The following is a 22347-nucleotide window of genomic DNA, read 5'->3' as shown; positions in this document are numbered from 1 at the left end:
CCTTCAGCTGGATAAGGTGACCCAGTTTGTCCTTTAAAAGGTTCTAGGGATGAATCCCAGATCAGAAACCTGAAGGCACCTCCATCCTGTCCCCTTGCACACCAGTGAAGCACAAGGCGTTTTGTCTGGGACTCAGGCAGCTGGGCAAGCTCAGCATCTGTGGTGTTAACTTTCATTTCAACAACTTGTCAGGATGTCAGGGAGGGCTTGTGCACTGAGAGGTGCTGGAGAACATCCAGCCTCCTTTTCTGAACAGCTCTGAGCTGGGTCTCCCATCTGAATAAGGCACTCATGTTATATTACTTAGCCTAAGACAGTTCTGGGCTGCCCAGAATACTAATGACACACTTCCTCCACAAAGTATTGTACCTTAAAAACAAAATCCTTATTCCTGACATTGAGATTAAATGCTTTATTTTTAGCATAATTCTTAATGAACCTCAAGCATACAAGCAGATTTCTGTCTTTCGTCGTCCTTTCTAGCACTGTGAGTAGCTCTTGTAATGACAATTTGTGTACATGCAGCTTTCTTAGCATTTATAATTTGCCATAACCATTTAATGAAAGATTTAATATCTCCATTTTTGTACTGTTACTTACCAGCCCTCACAGCAAGGAAACACATTAAGTACCAATATATGATAAATGAAGTCTAAGGTCCACAAATATTTTACTAGGCAGCAGCATATTTGCTATTTTTCTATAATTTAACTGATTATATGCAAATTCATCACTTGACATTTGGTAGTGTTTTGATCCCTGTAGACCACTAGCACATGAATCTGTTGATGGCAGATTATGCAATGTGCAAAGAATTACAGCCAAAAGGTTCGTTTGAAGGACAGGATCTTTTATATTTTTTTTGAAGTATTCTCATTACTATAACAATGCATAGCATTTATTTCCAGAAGTGATTATAGTGTTTACCTGTAATATTTATACAAGTAAAAAAAAATCTTTTTAAATTACAGACCAGAATTCTCCACCTGTCCTACCAAGTGCAACCAAAGAGGTCCCTGCAGTAGTAGCAATTTTAATTTCCCTCCTCTAGATAGCTTAGTGGTTTCAACATATTATTCAGAGCTTCTCTTGAAGTCATTGTAAGAAATAAAATACTTAGATGTCATATAAAACTCTCCATTTATCTGAATGGTTTATTGCATTGAAAGGAAAGAGATAACATGAAGATAAAGCAGGAAGCTTCAAAACAGTAGTTAATGGTACCATTTTGAATGCAGCTAGAAAAGTTGAATGGGACAGGGTTTCATTAATTTCTGAGGTTCGAGCTGAGGTTCAAGCCCTCCTCAAGCGACTGATGCAGGAGCAGAATCTAATTTTGCTTTGCAGCAAGATGCACAAGGATTAAGGGCAGCAATGGGGAAGAGCTGCAGTCCCCTCTAGGGTTTCCCCTGTTTCCTGTGAGAGCCACACATGCCAAAGCACTTTTGTCTAAAGATAAAGTTACAGCTCAAAAGTAGCCTGGATTAGTGTGGTATGGTTTTTAAACCTAATTTTAGGAGATAACTGTAAAAATTAAATATGTTTTTCAAACAAGAGAAAGTGAATGCAATTTCACTGAGTAACGAAAATTGATACAATTTGTATTACAGCAAATATTTTAATTTGGATATTTTTACTTACATCCTCTGGTTAGAAAGCTCAGTTGTTTTGAGATTTTACACATTTGCCAGAAGTAAAATCCCAGCAGAAATAGTCTGGAGACACCTGACAATATTTTGTCTCCATCCAAAATGGTAATAAAGGCAGCATTCATTGGGCAACACCAAAACACTTGTGGTAATTAAAAAAAAACCAAACGTATGATTGGTGTTGAGATTTATGTGGTTTGAGTGAGAAAGACAGAAACCTCACCAAGAGGCTGCTTTCTGAAATAATGTTTTCAATAAGCCTTTTATCTTTTCTTAGTACTTTTAAGGATTTTAGTTTTGTGGATGCCTTATCTGCAGATGTGGAGCCAACCTTTTGGGTGACTCCAGCAAACAGTTGCACTTGAATTCCTACTGAAAGTGATCTCCAAAGTGACTTCACTGTGTTTTTAAAGCCTTTATTTCAAATGCCAAAGGAAAAAAGGTAATTTCTTGTATGCTTTTCTCAGGCACAGTACTAGGTTAAAGAAAGGAAAACAAAGCACGAACAACTGCTAGTTTACTATAGGATAGGCAAAATCTACATACATACTGTTTTGTGGTTGAGCTGATCTTAGTGAGTCCTCTACTTATTGCAAATGATATATGCAAATCTAACAATTTAATTATCTTTTTTTATATTCCTGAAGCTGTAGTTATGGTAAGAAAATCTGTTCTGACCTTAAAGTATACCAGACAAGAAAGTAAGATACGACCCTCAATTCATTTCCTACTTAGAAAAGAAGTTGGACTTGAGAGGGGTCAGACAGTTCAAATGCAGCCTGTACGTAAACACATAGCACAAACAGGAACCTGTTTAAATATGATGAAAAAGAGGAAGTATTTCTAACAAACCTGGTCGTGTTTCAGCTATGACAGGACTCGTGACATCTGATGGTTTCCCAACACCAGCCTGGTTTGTTGCCCGCACACGAAACACATAGCTCACACCTTGCTTTAGGCCACTTATCTGGAGGGAGCAAATATACATGTACCATGTGTTACAAAACACTGATTTTAATTTCATGCTTATTGCAGATCAGTCTGAACACTTGACAATTATATTTCCTTTCTTTTTTTGTTTTGTTTCTTTTCCAGTTGATAAATATTTCTTCCTCTTCTTTTTTTTTTCCCCAATTCCAGAGTGACATGACCAATCTGTATGGCTCACTCCTTCCTTGTATGCACAGCTAACATTCAGACAGCATCATTACGAAAGGGGTCCTACAAGAAATCTGAAGAGGGCATGTAGTGATAGAACAAGGGGGAATGGTTTTAAACTGAAAGAGAGAAGGTTTAGATTAGACATGAGGAAGAAACTCTTTACTGTGAGGTGGTGAGACACTGGCATGGGTTGCCCAGAGAAGTTGTGTCTGCCCCGTCCCTGGCAGTGTTCAAGACCAGGTTGGAGGGAGCTTGGAGCAACCTGGTCTAGTAGCAGGTGGGGTTGGAACTAGATTCTAGGTTGGAACTAGATGATATTTAAGTTCCTTTCCATCTCTAACCATTCTATGATCCTATGATTTTATGATTTCTTCACAAGAGGAGCACTGTTGCTGAATAGGATGTTTTTAACTTATTTACATTGACCTCTGAAACATCACAGTCTTTTACTGCAGGTAAATTCTATCTTTTAAAAATGAAATTATCAGGGTAATAAATGCCAGCTATACCTATTTAGAAACAGGAGAGCATTTAATTGTACAGATTTAATTGTAGTGACTTGAGGAATCATACATTATAACATCTGTGACTACTCCTTCAAAACATATATGGAAGTATCCTACTTTTAAGTGAGTTGTCTTTCAAATATTCTGAAAAGCACACAAATAGCAAACCTACTTCAGGCATATCTCTGGAACTGAGACACTGCTGACTCCTTATTTAGAAGTCATTCCACAAAATGATGCGACATAATAGTGCAAACAGCTTGGGTTTAACTTGCTGTGAAATGTGAGGTGATGGTACTTTGTATTCGAAATAACCACCTGCCACATTATCATAACATCTAGCTTTATGCTATCTGCTTTTGTGTAGTGATACATATCTTGCCCTTTGAGCCAGAAAATGTTAGGGATGCCTCCTGTGTTACAGAATGGTATTTGGGTTTGGCAGTGCTTTCTTTTTTTAGGCTTGTCATACCAGATTCTCTTCTGAGTTAGTCTTGTCTGACTATACAGGCATTACATTGTGTATATCCTCAATACAACATAGCCTACTAAGTATTTCTTTAAATGGAACCATGATCAGAACATGAGGATGCTATTGAAGGCTGACTTCCTCCAGGTTATACTGTTATACCAGTATTTGAATCTTAAGCTGTTTACCTTCAAGTATTTATTTTGAAGTGGCTTCTCATTGACACTTTTCCAGCGGTCCTCCTTTGCTTCAGTTTCCTTCATATCGACATAATAGCCAGCTATGGGACTGCGACCTGTATAAACTGGTTCCTTCCACAGTAAAACCAAAGAGTTCTGCCTAACTTCTGAGCATGTGACATCATGGGGTGGCCCTGAAAGGTAAAAGTTGGAGTTGTGGTATCAAAATAAATCCCAAAGTAGCTAATGCGTAAGACTTCAGAAACCAAAACTAGACATCATATTGTACACCCAGAACTGACATAACATGTGCAACTCCTCCGTATCATATCTAGACCTGATAAAATACAACTGATGCCTATTAAAAAGACGAGCCCAAAAAACAATCCAATTTGTTGAGACTGGTATCTTGATCAAATATTCATGAACAAACAAAACTGACAAATAATCTCCTAACTCAGGGAAATAAGTTAATCATTAATCTATTGTGCTGCTTCAAGGACTGCTCTAAAGTCCACTGAAGTCAATGGAGTTTGTTTTCATTCATTTCAACAAGTGTTAAAGGGCCAGCAATCTGTCCTTTAAGTGATACACTTAGACAAGGGTTACAGGACCTCATTCTTCTCCACCTTGTACCTTATGCAGATATTTGTGTCTACCATTTAAACTAGGAAGCAAAGTGGCAGACACAGTACAGGAATCAAGCAGGAAAGATAATGAAATACAAGCTGCTTGTAAAATGCTGCTGATTAAACAGGAGTTGTTTAATATGTTATGTACTAATAAATGTACTAAATCAAAGTGATGGAGATTCAAGCCTGGGTATGAACTTAAGTGCCTGTTGACTCCCCTGGAAACTGAAGGCATTGAGAACTTAGATGGATAATTGATTACAGAGTACCCCTGGGCAGTGTGTAACCTCCGCCTCCCACTCAGGATCCTACCAGGTACAGCAATGGTCCATTCTTCACATTTGAAGGGCTGGCTGGGTTGGGAAGGTGTCCCAACCCCAGCCAGGTTAGCAGCAGCCACCTGGAACTGGTACACCATGTTTTCCTTCAGGTTTTGAATCTGCATAATCAATAAGATGGCACTTACTAACTTTGGATGAAGGCTTTATTGAACACATGAACATGTGTTGTGTGCATGAAGAGATAAAACCATTATTGACATCATACATAAGGCAGTAACTATCTTGGCTTTTTCTCTGATCAGTGGTGGAGCACATGTGAGTGGTCTTACCACATGCAAATTTTAAACCACTTTTCCCATCAATTGACACTTTGGTAGTCAGGAAGGGAGTAGGGTATTGCTCAACAATCATATTAATCTGTCTCATGATACAGAGCAAGTTCACTTTAGGCAAGAGTTGTCCTCACAGTGGGGTGAAACTCAGTCCTGGCATTGGTTTTCATTTGTAAAGCAGCTCAACAAGGTTGTAGCCAGCACTATCTCTAAATTAGGACAAGAACTGATCACAAAGTGCAGCTGGCACACAGCTGGTTCCAGCACCAGTAAGCACTGGGGTAGGTCCACCAAACCCTTTAGGAATGCCATTTGTTGAGGGCCTGACATAAAAAAATCAGTCTCTGTCTACAGTAGTGAATTCACAGATGAGAGCTGGTGCCAGACTAACAGATCAGTGTACAAACAGAAGTTTGTAGAACAGCTTTGCAGAGAAGTTTAATAGAACTAAATAAATGTATCTTCATGGATAAAAACCCCTCTGAACAGCAATCTGTACACTGAGCCATGATTTATCCAAATCTTTGAGATCCATTTTGGAAATATTGTCTGCACCCACATCAATTACAGAAGTTAACCACTTACCCGGTATGCCCTCTCACTAATGGCCTTAATGTTGGCCTCCATCCATTTCCCAGGAACTCCATCAACCACTTCACGATAGTTCACGTAGTAGCCGGTAACTTCAGTTCCACCAGTTACTTTAGGTTGTTTCCACCCTAATACCATCGAGTCACGAACACTCTCGAGTACCATGATGTCATAAGGCGGAGATGGAGCAGCTGTTTCAATGTGAATACATGTAAGTAGGAAGTAATATTTCAATAATCAGACTGGCATTCAATTAGCGTATTCAGATGGCTCCCATCCTGCATTTCCTAATTAGAACAATATTTATGTGGTCAAGGGAAGTTTCTGGAATTGGAATAAGAAATGTAGGATAAAAGCTTCCATAAACCAAATGAAGAAGTCCAAACTGCATAGGAATTAGTTTTCAGGACGATTTGGTTTTTGAGAAGCAAGCTGATACATGGTGAAAGAATGTGTTGCAATTGCAGCTCTGATGTAAGTGATCAGGACTCACTTTAAAACTGTGAAAAATGAGGAACTAAAACTAACATTACAGGAAAGTAAAAAAAAAAAAAAAGAAGAAGATGCAATGATTTGATTTCTTTTGCTGAAAACAAACCCTTTTTCACACCTACAATATTCATTTTAGCTTGTTGGGTTTTGGTTGGTTTATTTTTTTTTTAAATAGGCCCACATTCTTCCCTTCGGAGCATGGACTTTATCTATTCATTCTTTTTCCTTTTTTTTCTTAATTTATATACTGTGCAAATTTTATCATTGCACCCATCACATGATCTTACCTTAATAGAAGGAGGCGTGATCATAGGCACTGTAGACTGACCAGAAATGGAACATGTCTGTTATTGAACTGACATTAAAAAATTTGTGGCATAATCTTCTTTTCTATTTATGGGTTTTTTTAACAACAAAGAAATCATTAACTTCATCCCAACCCATTTTCTTATAAAGCCTTTTCTGTACCTAGTGGGGAAATGCTTGCCCACGCCCAATACATCATGCACCAGTGAAGAGCCAGACTTGTAAACCAGAAGTCCTACTTTTGGTGGAAATCCTACATCTTATATGTTTGCTTTTGTCTTTAATGTTTTATATCAATGCCAGCTAGCCCCATGTGCCTCTGTTTTGTTTTCTGTTCAACACTTTGCACAAGCCTTTTGAGTCTCACTTCAGAGGCCTTGGGAGAAATTCAGTTCACTGGCCAGGTACCAGGACTTAAATGAAATTCAAGCCCTGCATTTCTTGGGCATAATGGGTGTTTAGGTGTTGACAACATAAAGCATGATTTTGTGCATGTGCCTTTAACGTGGTAGGTTTTCCTCGTTACATATTGCTGTCAGTCAGAGATACAACACAACATTTATTATTAGCACTGTGTCTCAGAGGATAAGCTGCAGCTTAGGCATAAATCCGCAAATCTTATATTCTAACACAACACAGATTTTCATGCTTACCATCATAATCAGGTTTTGTTTCCTTCACATGTACATAACACAGAGACAAGTTAACAAAGATTCCTGAAAAATCACTGATTTAGAAATAATACCGTATCTTGGATACATTAATATGTAGACAAGCAAGCTATTAAAGTAGTAAATGGATTTATATGTTTCACTTTCAGTAGGCACTAAGTTTGTAGTGGTTTCCAATACCATTACAGGCATAATGTAAATGGAGAGTTGAGCATGCACTTAATGGGGTCAGATGGAAGATGAATCACTGGAAAGCATGTTCATTTGTGACATTGATGAGCGGAACTTACAACCATTTGAAGTGGATGTACCCAAGCACGTGGAATCTATCTATTTTATTAGCTCTCACCTTTATCTTTCTCCTTTGCCACTTCTTCCACTGTCAAAAGATCCCCAGGTCGAGACTTACTTGCCTGCTTAGGAGCAACTTTTTGTAGTGAAGATGTGACAGTGTCCTTAACCATTTCTCTCATGTTATTGTCTCCTGTACTTGTCAGTTTGTCAGAGCTACTGGGCAGTGTGTCTCTGTTAAACTTAGCATTGCATTTTAGCAAAGCATCTGTGTCAAAGATAGGCTGGGAGGACTCATGCATGCCTTCCCAGATGGTAGTGTGGTCTGTTAGTCCACCAGATTTACCACTCAGTTCAGGACACACACCATGAAGCAATCCTCCCCCTATAATTGCCAGAAAACAGCAAAGACATTTTGAATTAGAATACATTCTTTTCTCTTCATTTAGTCAACAGAATGAACAAATGCGTACAGTGAACAGTACAGCCAAAGTATGACAAATCACAGGTTTTACACACAAAATGTCAAGCTTGAATTCACAAAAATTTGAAAAGCATAGAATACCTCTCAACCTGCTCACAAGTCATGCTCTTTTAATAATGTATGCTTTTCAGAGAGAAGAAATATGGAAAGTTAATAGTAATCCTTATTTGCTACAATTATTTTAGTATTAGATCTGAGTCATATTTCTGATCCCTTCAAGATGATCTCACAAAATTGCCCTGAGCCACATCTCTCTGCTCTAAGGTTGTGAGGTATGCAGTTTCAATACAAATGAGAGTGAGGATGTTGCAGACGTGCAGTTTATTCCAGCCAATTATATCATTAATCTTTATAGATTAGTACAGGCAGTGGCAAACAAAAATAACTGATTTATTCATAAAGGGGGAACACAGGGTTATAGAAACTTCACAAAAGACATATTGCACTGATTATTAGGTTTAGGTATGGAAACAAATTTTTTAGGAACTGACTGTTATATAGGATGGTGTGCGTTAGAGATGATATATACCACATTACGGAATCAGAATGACATTCCATTTTCCAGGATACCTATGAAGGGAACTTGGCAGTGCTTGCTTACAGTGGTTCACAAGAAACACTTGAAGAAGAGTGGATGGTGAGGGTGAACAGTCTAGAAGAGTGCAGTGACTGTGAAACTATGGCTGTGAGACCATAGGATCTATGGATAAATTATTATTTGTGGACAGCATTATAAAAAAAAGACAATTAGTTACAAACAGTTGCTGAAAACTTGTAATTAGAATCCAATGTATTTGCCATTGAAAAAAGCAATGGAAAATAGCTTACCAATGGCTGCTTCCACTTGTATAGGCTCTGAATCCTGTGAAAATTCACTGAGCCCTGCTGCATTAACAGCTCTGACTCTGAAAATGTACTTCTCACCATTGACAAGCCCATGGCAAATGAATCTAAAACAAATCAGTGAATACTTAGAAAGTATTATAAAGAAAATATAAATCTTAAATGGGAAACGAAAGCATTTCTTCCATAAAATGTATTCTCATTTCTAAAAACTGAGGATAAACCATGCCCCCAGTGACTTAAATGAAGCTCAGGGAATGTAGACTCTATCTAAGCACCTTATTCATGCAACAAATACAATGTCTAAAACCATGACTCTTCAGATTTTTTTTTTTCCTTCTTAAGACTATTCAAGGGGTCTACCTTACTTCTGCTAGTGTCTACCTTACTTACCAGAGGGTCTACCTTACTCCTGCTAGTATATAAAGTCCACACTTCCTAATGGAAACAATGCAAAAATCTGCAGAGATAATGTCTATGTTTTCTTGCAGAATATCTTCATGACATAAGTCAAAGACAGCTGTAGCACAAGTTCCCATAATTCACTTCCAATAATAAATCACAAATTGCTCTGTTCAAAAACATTACAGGGCATGGTACAGGAGCTAAGAAGCGCCCAATTTTTTATTTCACTTTCTTGCTTCTATACATGACACAATAACCTACTGAGTTACCTAATGATTACATAAAAAACCTCATAAATTTTGTCTAGTGTCCAGCCTGAAAACACAAAATTTCCCAAGGCAGGAATAATTTATTTTTGAAAAATTTTGTTTTGAAAAATTTTGTTTTGAAAATTTCAATGTTTTCTTTAAAACTTTTTTTCAATAGTTTTTTTAAGTGTATTTTATTTCATGTTACTTTTTCTTTGTTCTACGTCTTGCACTGCCAATGCTGACATCATGCAATGATGTTTGAAGCAAATATAGTGGGGAAAACAAACTGTATTTCAAAGCCAACATTTTATTTTGGGGAAAAAATAAAACTCAAATCCAAATCCAAGTGTTTTTCCTCATTCTACTAGACTTTTCAAAATTATTTGCTTTCACCAAGATGCGTCTAGAAAACAAATTTCAAAAGATCGAACTATACTGCATAATGCAAACTATGAGCTACAACTAATGCTCTAAGATTTATTCAACCAGAAAAGCTGAGAGTTAACAGACATTCTGTGCCTGGCTGCATCATACATTACATCACATTCACTAAAAATGCAGTGATAGGAACCTCAGCTGTGTGGTTACATCACAATATATAGTATCTCAGAACACTATTTTTATTTCTATGGTGAATAAAGATCACGTTTCATATTTCAAAATAAGCAAAGAGCATGAAACTTCACCAACACTTGATGTAACCACAAGATAAATCATAGAAGTATTTATGGAAGTATATAAATTGGCATATACAACTATTGCAATATAAATGCACAAAAGAATGCTTAAAGGAGATTGTTGTGCCTGTGTTCAAGCAAGTGGAGGCTTATGTATTTTTGATATACTAAGCATTTATAATGCCTTTTTAAAAACAAAGTTGGTCCAAGAATATTTAGCAGTGCCTTACTTATTGTAATAAGGGTTGTCATGGATAGCAATTAGAAATAAGCACAATCAGTCATAATAAGCAGAGTCTGCTTCTGCACTGACATCAATCCACTTGAGATCAAGTTCCGCAATTACTCCTTTAGATTTTGAAGATTACATCCTTATTCAAAGAAAACCAAATCTGATTTAGCTTGCAAAGTTTTAAGTCTTGATTATTTTTCTGACTAGAAACTGAGCTTCATGTCAGTAAGAAATGTGAGTTTATATCCAGTATTGAAGTGTTCATTAATATCTTGATAATTGCAAGTGAAAGAGTAGTTAGAAAGTAACGTCATTAGTGTGATATAGTCCACATGTCCTGACATTCTAGATATACAGTCCAGAAACGTTTACCGCTGTCTTCCAAAACATAAGACTTTGCTTCCAAACAATATGGGGTTCAGTTTTCCACACTTGTAATTTCAGCGATTCCTCACTGTACTGTTAGTCATCAGACTGATAGGCTGTACAACAGCAAAGAGCTATTGTAGCAAAGAGCTACACTAGCAAACAGCTTCTCTTTTCTTCGCTAGCAATGTCCATGTTTCCCCCGCCCCTTGACTGTTTCTAATATAAGGTTGATTTTAAATTCCTTTTGGACCAGGCTTACAGTTTGAAATACATTTTTATAACTTCTTATGAACTTCACCTGCAAGAATGATTCTAACCTGCTGGGCACCACAGAGTCATTAACTTTACTACCACTAGTAATGGCTGGAAAGCACATAAATCCAGTAAATCAAAACTTGGTGACCATAATTTCCATGCTTGTAAATCCATTACCTTGTGCCTTTCACTGGATTGTTGTTGCATGGCTCCCAACGACCTGATCCAACCACACTTGACTCAATGTAGTACCCAACCAGCTCCTTGGCATCTGGGGGCTCAGCCCAAGTGACAACAACTGAGGTATCTGTATTCCTAATGGGCATAATACGTCCAGGAGCTTTGGGAACATCTGTGAGAGAGAAAGAAAAATAGATTAGTAATCAGCCAGTCAAAATCTACAAATAAAATCAGGATGTCATTCTATTCTTGACATTCATTCTATGGAATGAATATTCTTGGTGGAATATTCTTTCTATATTCTTATATTAGCATGACTATTACAGATTTAACCCTCAAAAAACTCCTCTGATTTAAATTAAGTAACCTGACACACCAGGACATCATCAGTGGGTTCAAGCCTTTGGTGGTGAGGTTCCTTACTTCTCTATTGCCTACAATTCAGCACATTTCTGTCAAATTAGATTTAGTTTATTCCCTTGTGCTGAACATCTACACTAGAGATGTGATTTTGAGCTTTCTAAAAGGGAAAATGTGTAAGATACACATTGAAGATTTTGTGCAGCCCATGGAATAAATCAGAAACCAATGCCCCTGTTAAATAGCAAAATCCATCTAAAGTGTTTTTTGAAAAGAGCTGTTTGAATCTTCTTAACGAATGTAGTTCATGTGCATCGAACTGTTCAGAAAACTCAGCCAGTATGAAGTAAACAGAGACAATCTGGGAATTGGATTGAAATCTGCACTGTTTTTGGAAAGATTGCTAATGTAGGTGTAGCTACTGATGCTTTACTGTGGTGAACATCTTGGCTTCTCTTTCAGTGGAAATAGTCTCTGCATTCATGTTAGTATTAAATTCTTCACTTTTGTTTAATTTGGCAAACAAGGAAGGTTAAACTCTGCTGATGTCTGGGATTATTTTCAATGAAGACTCTAAGTAAAACAAAACATTTTTGTACGTCCTTGAGTTTTCATTTTCTTTCACTGTTTGCAGACTTTGCAGATCTTGGCATCATTATTCACAGCTTAATTCCCTTGGTTTGCATCTGTCATTTGACTGCACATTAAAGGTTCAACAACCCAAACCAAAATTATTTTAGCTAAAATCACTGCTTTGCATACTTGAATTATTTACTGGGCAGCTATCTGTCTTCAGACAAAACAATTACATCATGAACTGAAAAGATAATTTAATACATATGACCATACACTTACCGAGTTTGTCATCCACTACAGTGGCTTCAGTTGCTTCTGAAGGTTCACCGATTCCAGCTGAATTGCAACAGCGAACTCGGAAGCAGTAGGATTTGCCTTCAGCCAAATCAAAAACTGCAAAACGGGGAGACTTCACAGGGATCTCGGTGTTCACCCTTTGCCAGTCCTCTGTGCCGGCAACGCACTGCAGTCAAACCCAGAAACCATGTTTGGAACAAAGTCCCTGAAAGCCGAGTGTCTAACGTGACAAGACTTTCTACCCAGACCACCAAACGCATGTCTGCTATGGAGAACAGAAAGTCATGTTCCTTTTTTGGGCCTTTCCACAGAATGAGCATCTTTCAAAGCTTATGAATCTGCCAGATGTCCACCTACTCCAGAAAACATACATAAAAGCTTACTGGGTTTTACATATCAAAGCTAAACTCCTCTTCACTGTCAGGAAGTGATGTTATTATTAACTGCATCCAGCTCTTGACCAATTTCAAAATAAGTTCTGCAGACATTCAATGTCATCCAAATAACAAAAGTCTAACAGCACCACATTGCTTCTAGATGCTCTCGTGTCACTCTTAATGATCACTTATACCATTAATATCAGTGAATAATTTTTGCCTGATTTTCATTAAGGGAAATGTCAAGTACTGGTTCTGGTTTCTGAGGGATTTCAAATTCTCAGCAGAACACTGTCTGACTATGTGACATTATCACTCAGTACTCAGCATGCAATAGGTTATTAAAAAGCTTTCCTATATGGAAACTCAACATTCATATATTCATCCTCCTCTAAGTCTGTTGCTAAGTGAAACTCATTTATTTAGACCAGATTTTGTGAGAGAGATGAAAAACACATAATGGGAAGATATTTATGTCTCCCTTGATGACACCTCTAAGACTGATAGGGAAAAGCATTGATAAAGAAGTTTGTGAACCATGAGATACAAGTAAAAAGGGTGATGGCATGAAGAATTTTCTAGGCTAGCAGCCATGTGAAAACATCACAGAATAGCAGGACACTGAAATTAAAACTGATTCTGTTTTAGGAAAGAAATTTTGTCATCTTTTTTGAGTTGGTGAAGCAAATGGAAAGGTAATGTAGAGGATAAATATGAAAAGGCAGCTGGAGGAGAAAGTGCTGATGCCAGGAATCTTTTGAAGAATGACTCTGTCCAAATAATCTGTCTCACCAAACAAGCTTTCATTTATACAAATTTTGTTATATATGTATGTAAAAAAAATATGTATGTAAAAAAAAATAAAATAAAAATATATATCTCTCTCATATATATGTGTGTGTATATATATATATAAATATGTGCTTTCTCTCTGTCCTTTATCATGATAGAAGGAGTTTGTCAGCCTGTCTACTCCAGGGTAGGTCAATGACATGATTCTTAAAACAACAGTACAGTGTGTGACACATTCTGCATCTACTTTCCTATTTCCCATCTTTCTTTTATTCCTAGTTTATCTTGATCTACAGCAACAGTTATCTTGATGAAAAAGGCCCTAGTTTGAAAGTCTCAGGTGCAAATGAAAGTTAACTGAAAGCCCAGACAAGATGACAAAACAATGGTGTAAGGTTACCGTATCATGATTCTGGTTTTGTCCAGTTTTACCTTTTCCACGAAGTACATGATACCCTCATGGCCACGCTGTCCAGGAGGTTTCCAGCTAAGCACAACGTAATTCTTGGTGGCTTCAATAACTTGGAGGTCTGTAGGTGGACCAGGAACAACACCCTCTGAAGAACGGGGGAGAAGAATAGGAGAGAGAATTGAGATTTAAATCCTTCACATTTGTATCAGAATTAGTGCCTTCACTAAAATATAGGAGTATACCTTGGCACCTGATTTTTATTTTTTTTTTAATGGAGAGTTAAGAGTTTTCTAAATATTGGTTTAAAATGTCCTCTTTTAACTCTAAGCATGTTTATTCTTTAAGTCCTGTATAATGAAACCTCACCTCTACAACCAAATTGTGCTATTCAAGGTCAAGCGACTCTCAGAACAACTAACTCTGGGTGCATGCCAAAGTCAACTGAACTCGCTAGGAGTTATCCTAATTACTCAGCCAGCTTCACATTAGACTTTTGTAGGCAAAAGGGCTGTGTTTACCTGCAGGTTCTTCCTCAGTGACAATAATCTGTCCAGTCCAGGGAGCAGAAGGGTGACCTGTAACAAATGTCAGAGTTATCATGGAAATGAGAGATTTAAGGAAGTTTTGAAATAATGAGGAAAATGACTTTTGTGGTTCAAAACTAAGATTTATGAGATTCATGTGAGCTCCATTTTTTGTCATTGCTGTGCACAATGCTCATGTAGCAAGCTGGTTACCCAAGCTTGAATATTGAGAGCAGCTCACCAATCAATATAGCTAGAAAATTTAATCCACTCAAACATCTATTACTTCCTAAAATGTCACTGAAGTCACCTAGGTGACAAGCAGAGGTATTTGGCTCACTCAGATCATTGTTTTCAGAGAATTAACTTCAACTTTATTTTCCATACTCTATTCATTTGGATTAACAGCTCACTCATTAAAGGAACAGACAAATTCCTGCAGGCTGGTCTTTGTCTCTTTTTAACCACTTTCTCTCACATTACCAGCTTTCAAATCATGGGTCACAGTCACAAACAGAAACAGCTCAGCCTGACTCAACATACCCACTAGATATGATTTGGGTGGCACTCTCAGTGTTATCATATTATTGCAGTTACACATTCAGCTGTCAACCAGGTCAACGCACTTTCAGAGATAATTTTTGCAAACGCTGTTCTCCACCTCCATGTGTTTCACCCTGAGTTGGCTGATCCATTTTGGAGATGCAAGCAGAGAGGGAGCAGGTGGGGAGAAAAGAGGATCACGAGGGATGAGATGGGGACATGTAACAGGAATAGGCCACCTGAAGAGCAGACTTCATCTCCCGAGACAGCTTCCATGCTTCCTCTCGAGAAGAAGCCTCCCCCAGATTTACGGTTTCACATGTCTGTCTGAGCACAGTGTTTCCTGGGAGTGTCAAACCTACTTACTCCAGCCTTTTGTCTCTATTTTGAATGTGAACCTTGATCATCTGACTGCAGTCTGTAGCTTGCAGCATTATGATACATTAAAGCACACAAGCTGGGACCATGGGAGCGCTGTAGCTTTGCATACAGTACCCCTTCACATTGACCATTGTAAATAGTAAAACTTCAGAAACGAGTAGAAATAACTGGGTTTTAGGTATATGATTTTGGCACATGGGTGGAGAGGGGGATTTGGAAACAAAATGTCTGGGACATTACCAGGCAATAGGAGAAATATCCTTGACATGTAAAATTTAACACACACAGCTTGGGATCTGCTGGGCAACCCTGGTATTGTGCTGATGTTATCACTAAACTTTGATATGTACATCAGCACAGAATCAGCCACCTTTGTCTGTGTCTTGGAGAGAGACTGTTCACACGATCTGTTCAGCTGCTTTGTTGGTTGAACAGAAGTGAGTCTCTTTAGGCAATTAGATCTCCTTTGTCTTTTCTCTCCTTCCTGCAAGTTCGGCCCATGGCACTGCAGCCAGCCAAAGCCATTTCATCAGGTAGAGCACTTTGTACAGAGAGCTCTGAGATGGTTTTTTCTTGGCAGAGCTGTCTCCAAAGCGGATTTTGTTTTTGCATTGCTCCCCCTAGTGGGATCTCGAAGGCTCATGAACAGAGAGAGAGCCATACTGTGTGGGTTCGGTTTCTTTTCAAGTGGGTTGTGACTTCTTGAACCTCTCAGGCAACCTGCTAAAAGCACATCTTACTTCTAAGCCTGGCTCTGTCAGAAGGATCCAGAGCAGCCACGGGCTCTGACACACGGGATGGTAGGCTGACGCCAGCTTTGTTCACAGCTCGGACTCGGAAGATGTAGGAGCGGCCTTCAATCAGACCAGTGACAGGAAAACGGGCAAACTTCACGGGACTCTCATTGCATTGGGTCCAGTGGGTGGTGCCAACCTCACACCTGAAAAATACCAACAACGACCAGTGCTGGGAAGGGAGAAACACAAGCTCAGGGCACACCCCCCTTTACAGCTTCACCGTCTGTTCATGTTCATTGGCTGGTCTGAACCAGCTTCCTCACAGCGTGACTTACTGATGACACCAAAACAGCTGCACCAAGGGGTCAGGGTTGAACAACCGTATAGGCATGCACTAAACCCCTTGAGGGCACAAGAAATACATGTATCTTTTGCATTTGCCAGGAGGTGACTATATCATCTATCGTACACAGTGCTCCACTGTACATCCTGTAAAATGATGGGCTTCATGGGGCATGGAGACGTCCCTTATGAGTTCTGTGACCGGCCCCGCATACAGATGGCTGTGAACAGGGCTAAAGTCAGGCACTCAGCTGGACCCTGATTCAAAGACCACAAGGGCTGCCAAGGGAGCCTGCAGTGCCGTGGCTGCAGCCACTGCAATGACAAGACCCGGTGGAGTGGTGCTGGTCCCACTGCTGCAAAGCCTCACACCTGGCAGGAAGCTGGTTTCTGGCAGAAGGAAGATATAACAAGCAGCAGGGAAGGACCACAGCGACTTATGTTCAGGGAGCCAGGGGGAGCTTGTGGAGATGGTTGTCCCTTATCCAGCAACATGGTCAACAGGAACATGAACCAGCAGCTTGGGAAAGACTTTTTATTACCGATATCTGCCAAAGCGAATATGACAGTCCCTGCTCAGATTTCTTGGCACACACGAGCATCACTTCTTTGAGAATTGTTAGCATCTTACTCAGAACGTTTTTGTGGTTCTGGTTTCTGCTTGGGGTGATGGATGCCCAAGTTTCACCTCTACCATTAACACAGACTGGTCCTGCCTCCTTGGGCAACCTGCTCACTCTGCAAGCAGTTATTTGGCTGAATATTTGGATGCCTAAATACCTTCGGTGAGGTCAAATACTGGAGAGGAGTAAGGCAATTTTGAATTTAGAAGCAAATGTAGAATAAAGGAGGTAAACATAAAAGAAAATGCAAATAACAAATGACCATTTTATCATGTGCTTTTCAGTGTGCTTTTAGGTTTTTGAGTTAGAATGAACAGCAGTACAAATTCTCCAGTGTGGCATCCTCACTGACCTGTCAATGAAATATCCAAGGATGGGGTTTCCTCCATCAACAGCAGGCTGCTTCCAAGAGACAATGACATAATCTTTGTTGGCATCAAGGCACTGCACATCCAGTGGTGCACCAGGGGCTCCAGGGATTTCAGCATCAGCATCTGTGAGGATGGAGAAATATGTTTCCAAATGTGAACAGTTCTTTGACAATTATTAATCTTTAAGGACTGAAATCTGTTCCTAATGACCCAAAAAAAAAAAGTTCCATTACTGGCTTAAAAAAAAATTTGATTTTATATTGGCAATGCTTTTCTAGGTTTTGGTTTTCTTTTTGCCACATTTACACATGCTTAATAAGTTACAACATACTGTAAATGTAATTCACCTAAGAATTTTAAATAAAATTAATACCATGCATTCTGGTTAGGTAGCTGCCAGAAACATAGCTGAACTGAAAACTTGGCAGACTATATATTTACCTGCTCTTCTACTTAGGGGAAGATGCTGTTATCTTGCCTTACAACCAGGCAATAGCTCAATCAAAAATATTCACACATTGGATATACAACTCTGAATTAAATATCTACAGACATAATCCTTCCTTGTTTGTTTTTGGCTAGCTATGAACTTCAAAGGTATCAGAACCTTTTGAAGTTCAATTATATTAGGCATACACATATATCATTGTGGAATATAACCTTCGTAAGGATAAGCATAGCTTTCTTTTCAAGTGTTTATCACAAACCTGGGACTGCTGGTGTCCAAGGGCCTTGACTCTAGCATCAGTTTCTGGACATATCTAAAGCTTTACAAACCAGAGCACAGTGCTGGTCACTGGGGAATCTTACTGTTTACACAGTCAGTTTGATATGTGGGATGGGGTCATTTTCATGTAGAGAAAAATAACCTTTGCAGAAAGACTGTATGAAAGACTTTCAAAGAACAGAGGTTGTTTCTCTGCAAAACAACATCAATTTGTACAATTACATGTAGCATTTTTCAAACCTTGTTGTGAGCTACTTCAAAAGAATTGACATAGACATGAAAGATGTATATACCTGAAGAAAACAATATTTTGCTAGTAAATACTATTCATACATTACATCTAAATCCCAGACTTCTTAAAAAGGTTTGATGTTCCGAGGCACTACAGAATTTTGTATAACAATATACAGTAATCCCTATTTTTCATGTTTTTGCCTTTCAGACAAAAAAAGCCTTATAAGAGAATTTAACATGCTTCATTAATTAAAACAGTAGTGTTCAGAAAAAGAAAGAACCCACAGTATCTTCTCTTATAGGCAGATTAACAACACATGGAGCTTTTGAAGCTGCACCAAAGTTACCGAGTTCCTGTTCTAATTACAACTAACTTGATGCATACTTTTTTTCATGATAATGTACAGAATTAGCAATCCAGTTAACAAAATAAGAACCTGAAGAGTAACAATGACATGTGTTCAGTGATCTCCTTATGAAAGCTTTTACTGCTCATATATTCCGCTTAACAGAACATGAGACACCACAGTTTTGTTTCCAAGACAGACTAGGAAATAGCTGGGACAACCAGCATTTCTGATCAGCCTCGGGGGAGCTAGGATTTCATCCCTGATGGCTTGCTGACAAATGCTGACCTGTAGCCATGGCAGAAGAGTCACACACACTCCCTAAGCCTGTCTAAAGACCTAACATTATGTGCTGGATTAGTGCATCGCTTACTTCCACCAATTCACAGGGGTTTCAATGCGTGACACAGAAAGACAACCACTTGTGCTTAAATACCATAGCTAGCCATTTATAGCAAATTTGTTTACAGTCTAAAAGGAGCAGTGAGGAATATACTAGCCAGCTGAGACTGTGGGGACCATTAAAGTAGGAACATAGAATTAATCTAATTAGAATTTGCCAAACACATCGATTGGCTAGTAAAATACTCTGATGAAGGTGGTAGTGGGTTTGCAGTCAGGTCATACCTGCATTGCTAGAAGATGTAACAGGAACAAGGGTGATAATTTATCTATACAGCAGCACAATTTAAAACAAAGCAAGAAAGACAAATCCTATTTCTTGTCACAGATGCTCATTTCAGTACTTTCCTCAGGTGATGAAAACATCTGCTTCAGTCATATTTTCTGAGCAGGCTGTTATCTCACACAACTCTGCTGTACTTGGCAGCACAGTACCATTCTGGGCATGATCTCAGAGCCAAGAATTTTGAGAGCCATTTGAATTAGCATTACACACTTCAGCTGCTTTTAGCAGCTGAGACAGATATAGAATCAGCAGGCAACCTGATAGCCATGGCTCCTTCTAAAGAAATATTTCTCTAACAGAAATTCAAAGAAATTTTTCATGGTACAAGCAAACAACACCCAGAGAAATTACATTTTAATTCCACACTTTGCTGCTTTGATTTAGAGAATCACAGAATGGTTGAGATTGGCAGACAGCTCCAGAGACCACATAGTTCAAACCCTGTCTCAAAGCAGGGTCACCCAGAGCTCGTTCCCCAGGACTGTGTCTGATCACGTTTTGTATATCTCCAAGGATGGAGACTCCACAGCCTGGCTGGGTAATATGTTTCAGTGTTCAACCACCCTTTGGGTAAAAAAATGTTTTCTTATGTTTAAATGAGATTTCCTGCATTTTAATTTGTGCCCATTGCCTCTTGTCTTGGCACTAAGCACCAGTGAAAAGAACCTGGCTCTGTCTTCTTTACTCTCCTCCATCAGGTATTTATACATATGGATAAACTCACCCTAAGCCCTCTCTTCTCCAGGCTGAACAGCCTCAGCTCTCTCAGCCTTTCCTCATATGAGAGATGCTGCAAGCCCTTAATCACCTTCAGAGCCCTTCACTGGACTCAATTCAGAGTCCATGTTTCTCTTGTACTGGGTGGCCCAGGACTAGATCCAAAAGTCCAGATGAGTTTCACCAGTGCTGAGTAGAGGGGAAGGACCACCTCCTCAGCCTGCTGGCAATGCTCTTCCTAATGCAGTCCAGGATGCTGCTGTCCTTTGCAACAAGGGCACATGTTCACTTTGGTGTCCACCAGGACCCCCAGGTCTTTTCTGAAAGCCAGTCAGCCTCCAGCCTATACTGGTGCATAAAGTTATTCTTCCCCAGGTGCAGAGCTTTGTGTTTCCCTTCCACTATATTTTTTCCCACATTGTGCATTAGAGGGAACCCCTGAAATGGTGCATAAAATCTTGATCAAAACAGTGCAGTTTAGCTAGCAGTGAGTTGGTTACAGAAATACATTTTTAAGTTACGATGTAGATTTTTCCTCTTCATAAAAAATCCTTTTTTTTCCCAGAAATAACAGTTGGAAGTTATGTTGCTAGAAGCTATTAATAGAAAATAATTATTCTCTTTTTATTAGGGAAAAAAAGCACCTCAAATGTCTGATACTGATTTTGCCAGCATGTTTTCTTCATTTCTGTAGTGAACTCTGTTCACAAGACAGTACATACCTCGAACAAAGACGTAAGCACTGTACTCTTCATAGTAATCTCCCATCACCACTCGCAGAGTGTAAAGACCTTCATCTTCCTTGTTTGCATGATTCAGTGTTAATGCAGCTCGCTCCCCGCTCCAGTGCATCTGGACCCATTTGGATGGTGTAATAAGAACACCTAAAAATTAGGGAATTTAATGATGAGAACTAGCTGAATCTACTGAGGATTACATTCGGAATACAGAGAATATATTGGAATAGATTGGAAATACTCAAGAGACCATTCTTATTATGCAACTTTTTGTCTTCAAATACAATCATAAAGTACAGCTAATTCTGCTCTCATGCCAATTTTGTCTTCAATTTCAAAGTGTAACTTCAGAAAGCAACAGCTTTTTTATCAGCTGTTGCACAACACATTTGTGCAACTACTTAAGAAATGTTCTGGAATATAAATAAATAGTAAAAGCTATGTGGGCTGTGCAGATGGGACACATAGACATTGGAATTGGTCAAAATGCTTCTAATTTCAAAAAAATGTTAAGACAGAAGAATATCCCTTGAAGATATTTTCAGGGTTTCATTAGTTTTCTAGCTGTGGTTGCACTTCCAAATGCTGAATTTTGAAAAACTTTTAATTGAAAAGGAGAAAATATTACTGTTTGAAAAATCTGAGAAAGTGATAACCAAATCATAATATTCACATATGCTGAAGTGAGTAAAGGTTTATGTGAAAAAAGTTTATATTTCTTCTTGTCAAACATTCTCACCATTTCTGTACCATTGAATTTCTGGTTTGAAGCGCTTGATATCAGGATTGATGACAACTGTGCAGCCCAGACTTATTGTCTCCCCTTCTCTCCCAAAGGATACATCAAACTTGTCGACAAAGCTGATTTCAAACCTGGAAGCATAGCCATGAGGGGTAACGCCAACTGTATAATGAAAAAAGAATCTGGCTGTTTACTTTTTCCTTCCTTTTGTGATGAGTAGGAAGCAAAAGTACCCAGTGATTATGAATACAATCTCAGGTAAAGTGTAGGGTAAAAATAGCAAGAATATGTATTAAGTCATCATCTTCACAGGTAATTGCAGTGTTAAATAATGCAAGCTCTTACTACCACAGAGAATCAACTATTTCTTTATTCATGCAACTCTAGTTCTTACAGCTAGTTCATTTTATAAGGCAGAGGCTCCTGTAGAATTTCATTACAGAATTTCCACAATTTCAGATGCAGTATTTTATCATTTTCTCATAAGGTTTGCTTAATAATTTAAAAAGACTTCTATTTATGATTAATGATTTGTTCAGGTTAAGTTGGTCTTTAGCTTATATG

At 38.6% G+C, this 22347-nt stretch overlaps 1 protein-coding gene across 1 annotated transcript in view; it reads right to left on the bottom strand.

Moving 5' to 3' along the window:
* LOC104404705 (M-protein, striated muscle-like) overlaps positions 1 to 22347 on the bottom strand; it is a gene marked incomplete at its 3' end in the record, with an annotated part of 74655 nt that overhangs the window by 30802 nt on the left and 21506 nt on the right. Inside the window, 14 exon segments of the mRNA XM_010013217.1 lie at positions 2502 to 2616; positions 3974 to 4158; positions 4909 to 5035; positions 5795 to 5991; positions 7928 to 7945; positions 8873 to 8994; positions 11254 to 11428; positions 12472 to 12655; positions 14091 to 14215; positions 14589 to 14645; positions 16259 to 16458; positions 17573 to 17714; positions 21027 to 21188; positions 21781 to 21945. Of these exon segments, the coding sequence (XP_010011519.1) occupies positions 2502 to 2616; positions 3974 to 4158; positions 4909 to 5035; positions 5795 to 5991; positions 7928 to 7945; positions 8873 to 8994; positions 11254 to 11428; positions 12472 to 12655; positions 14091 to 14215; positions 14589 to 14645; positions 16259 to 16458; positions 17573 to 17714; positions 21027 to 21188; positions 21781 to 21945 (1974 nt within the window).

The sequence above is a fragment of the Nestor notabilis genome, unplaced genomic scaffold (genome assembly GCF_000696875.1).
Source record: "Nestor notabilis isolate BGI_N333 unplaced genomic scaffold, ASM69687v1 scaffold584, whole genome shotgun sequence".
NCBI lineage: Eukaryota > Metazoa > Chordata > Aves > Psittaciformes > Psittacidae > Nestor > Nestor notabilis.
This window is presented reverse-complemented; position numbering and strand designations above follow the sequence as displayed.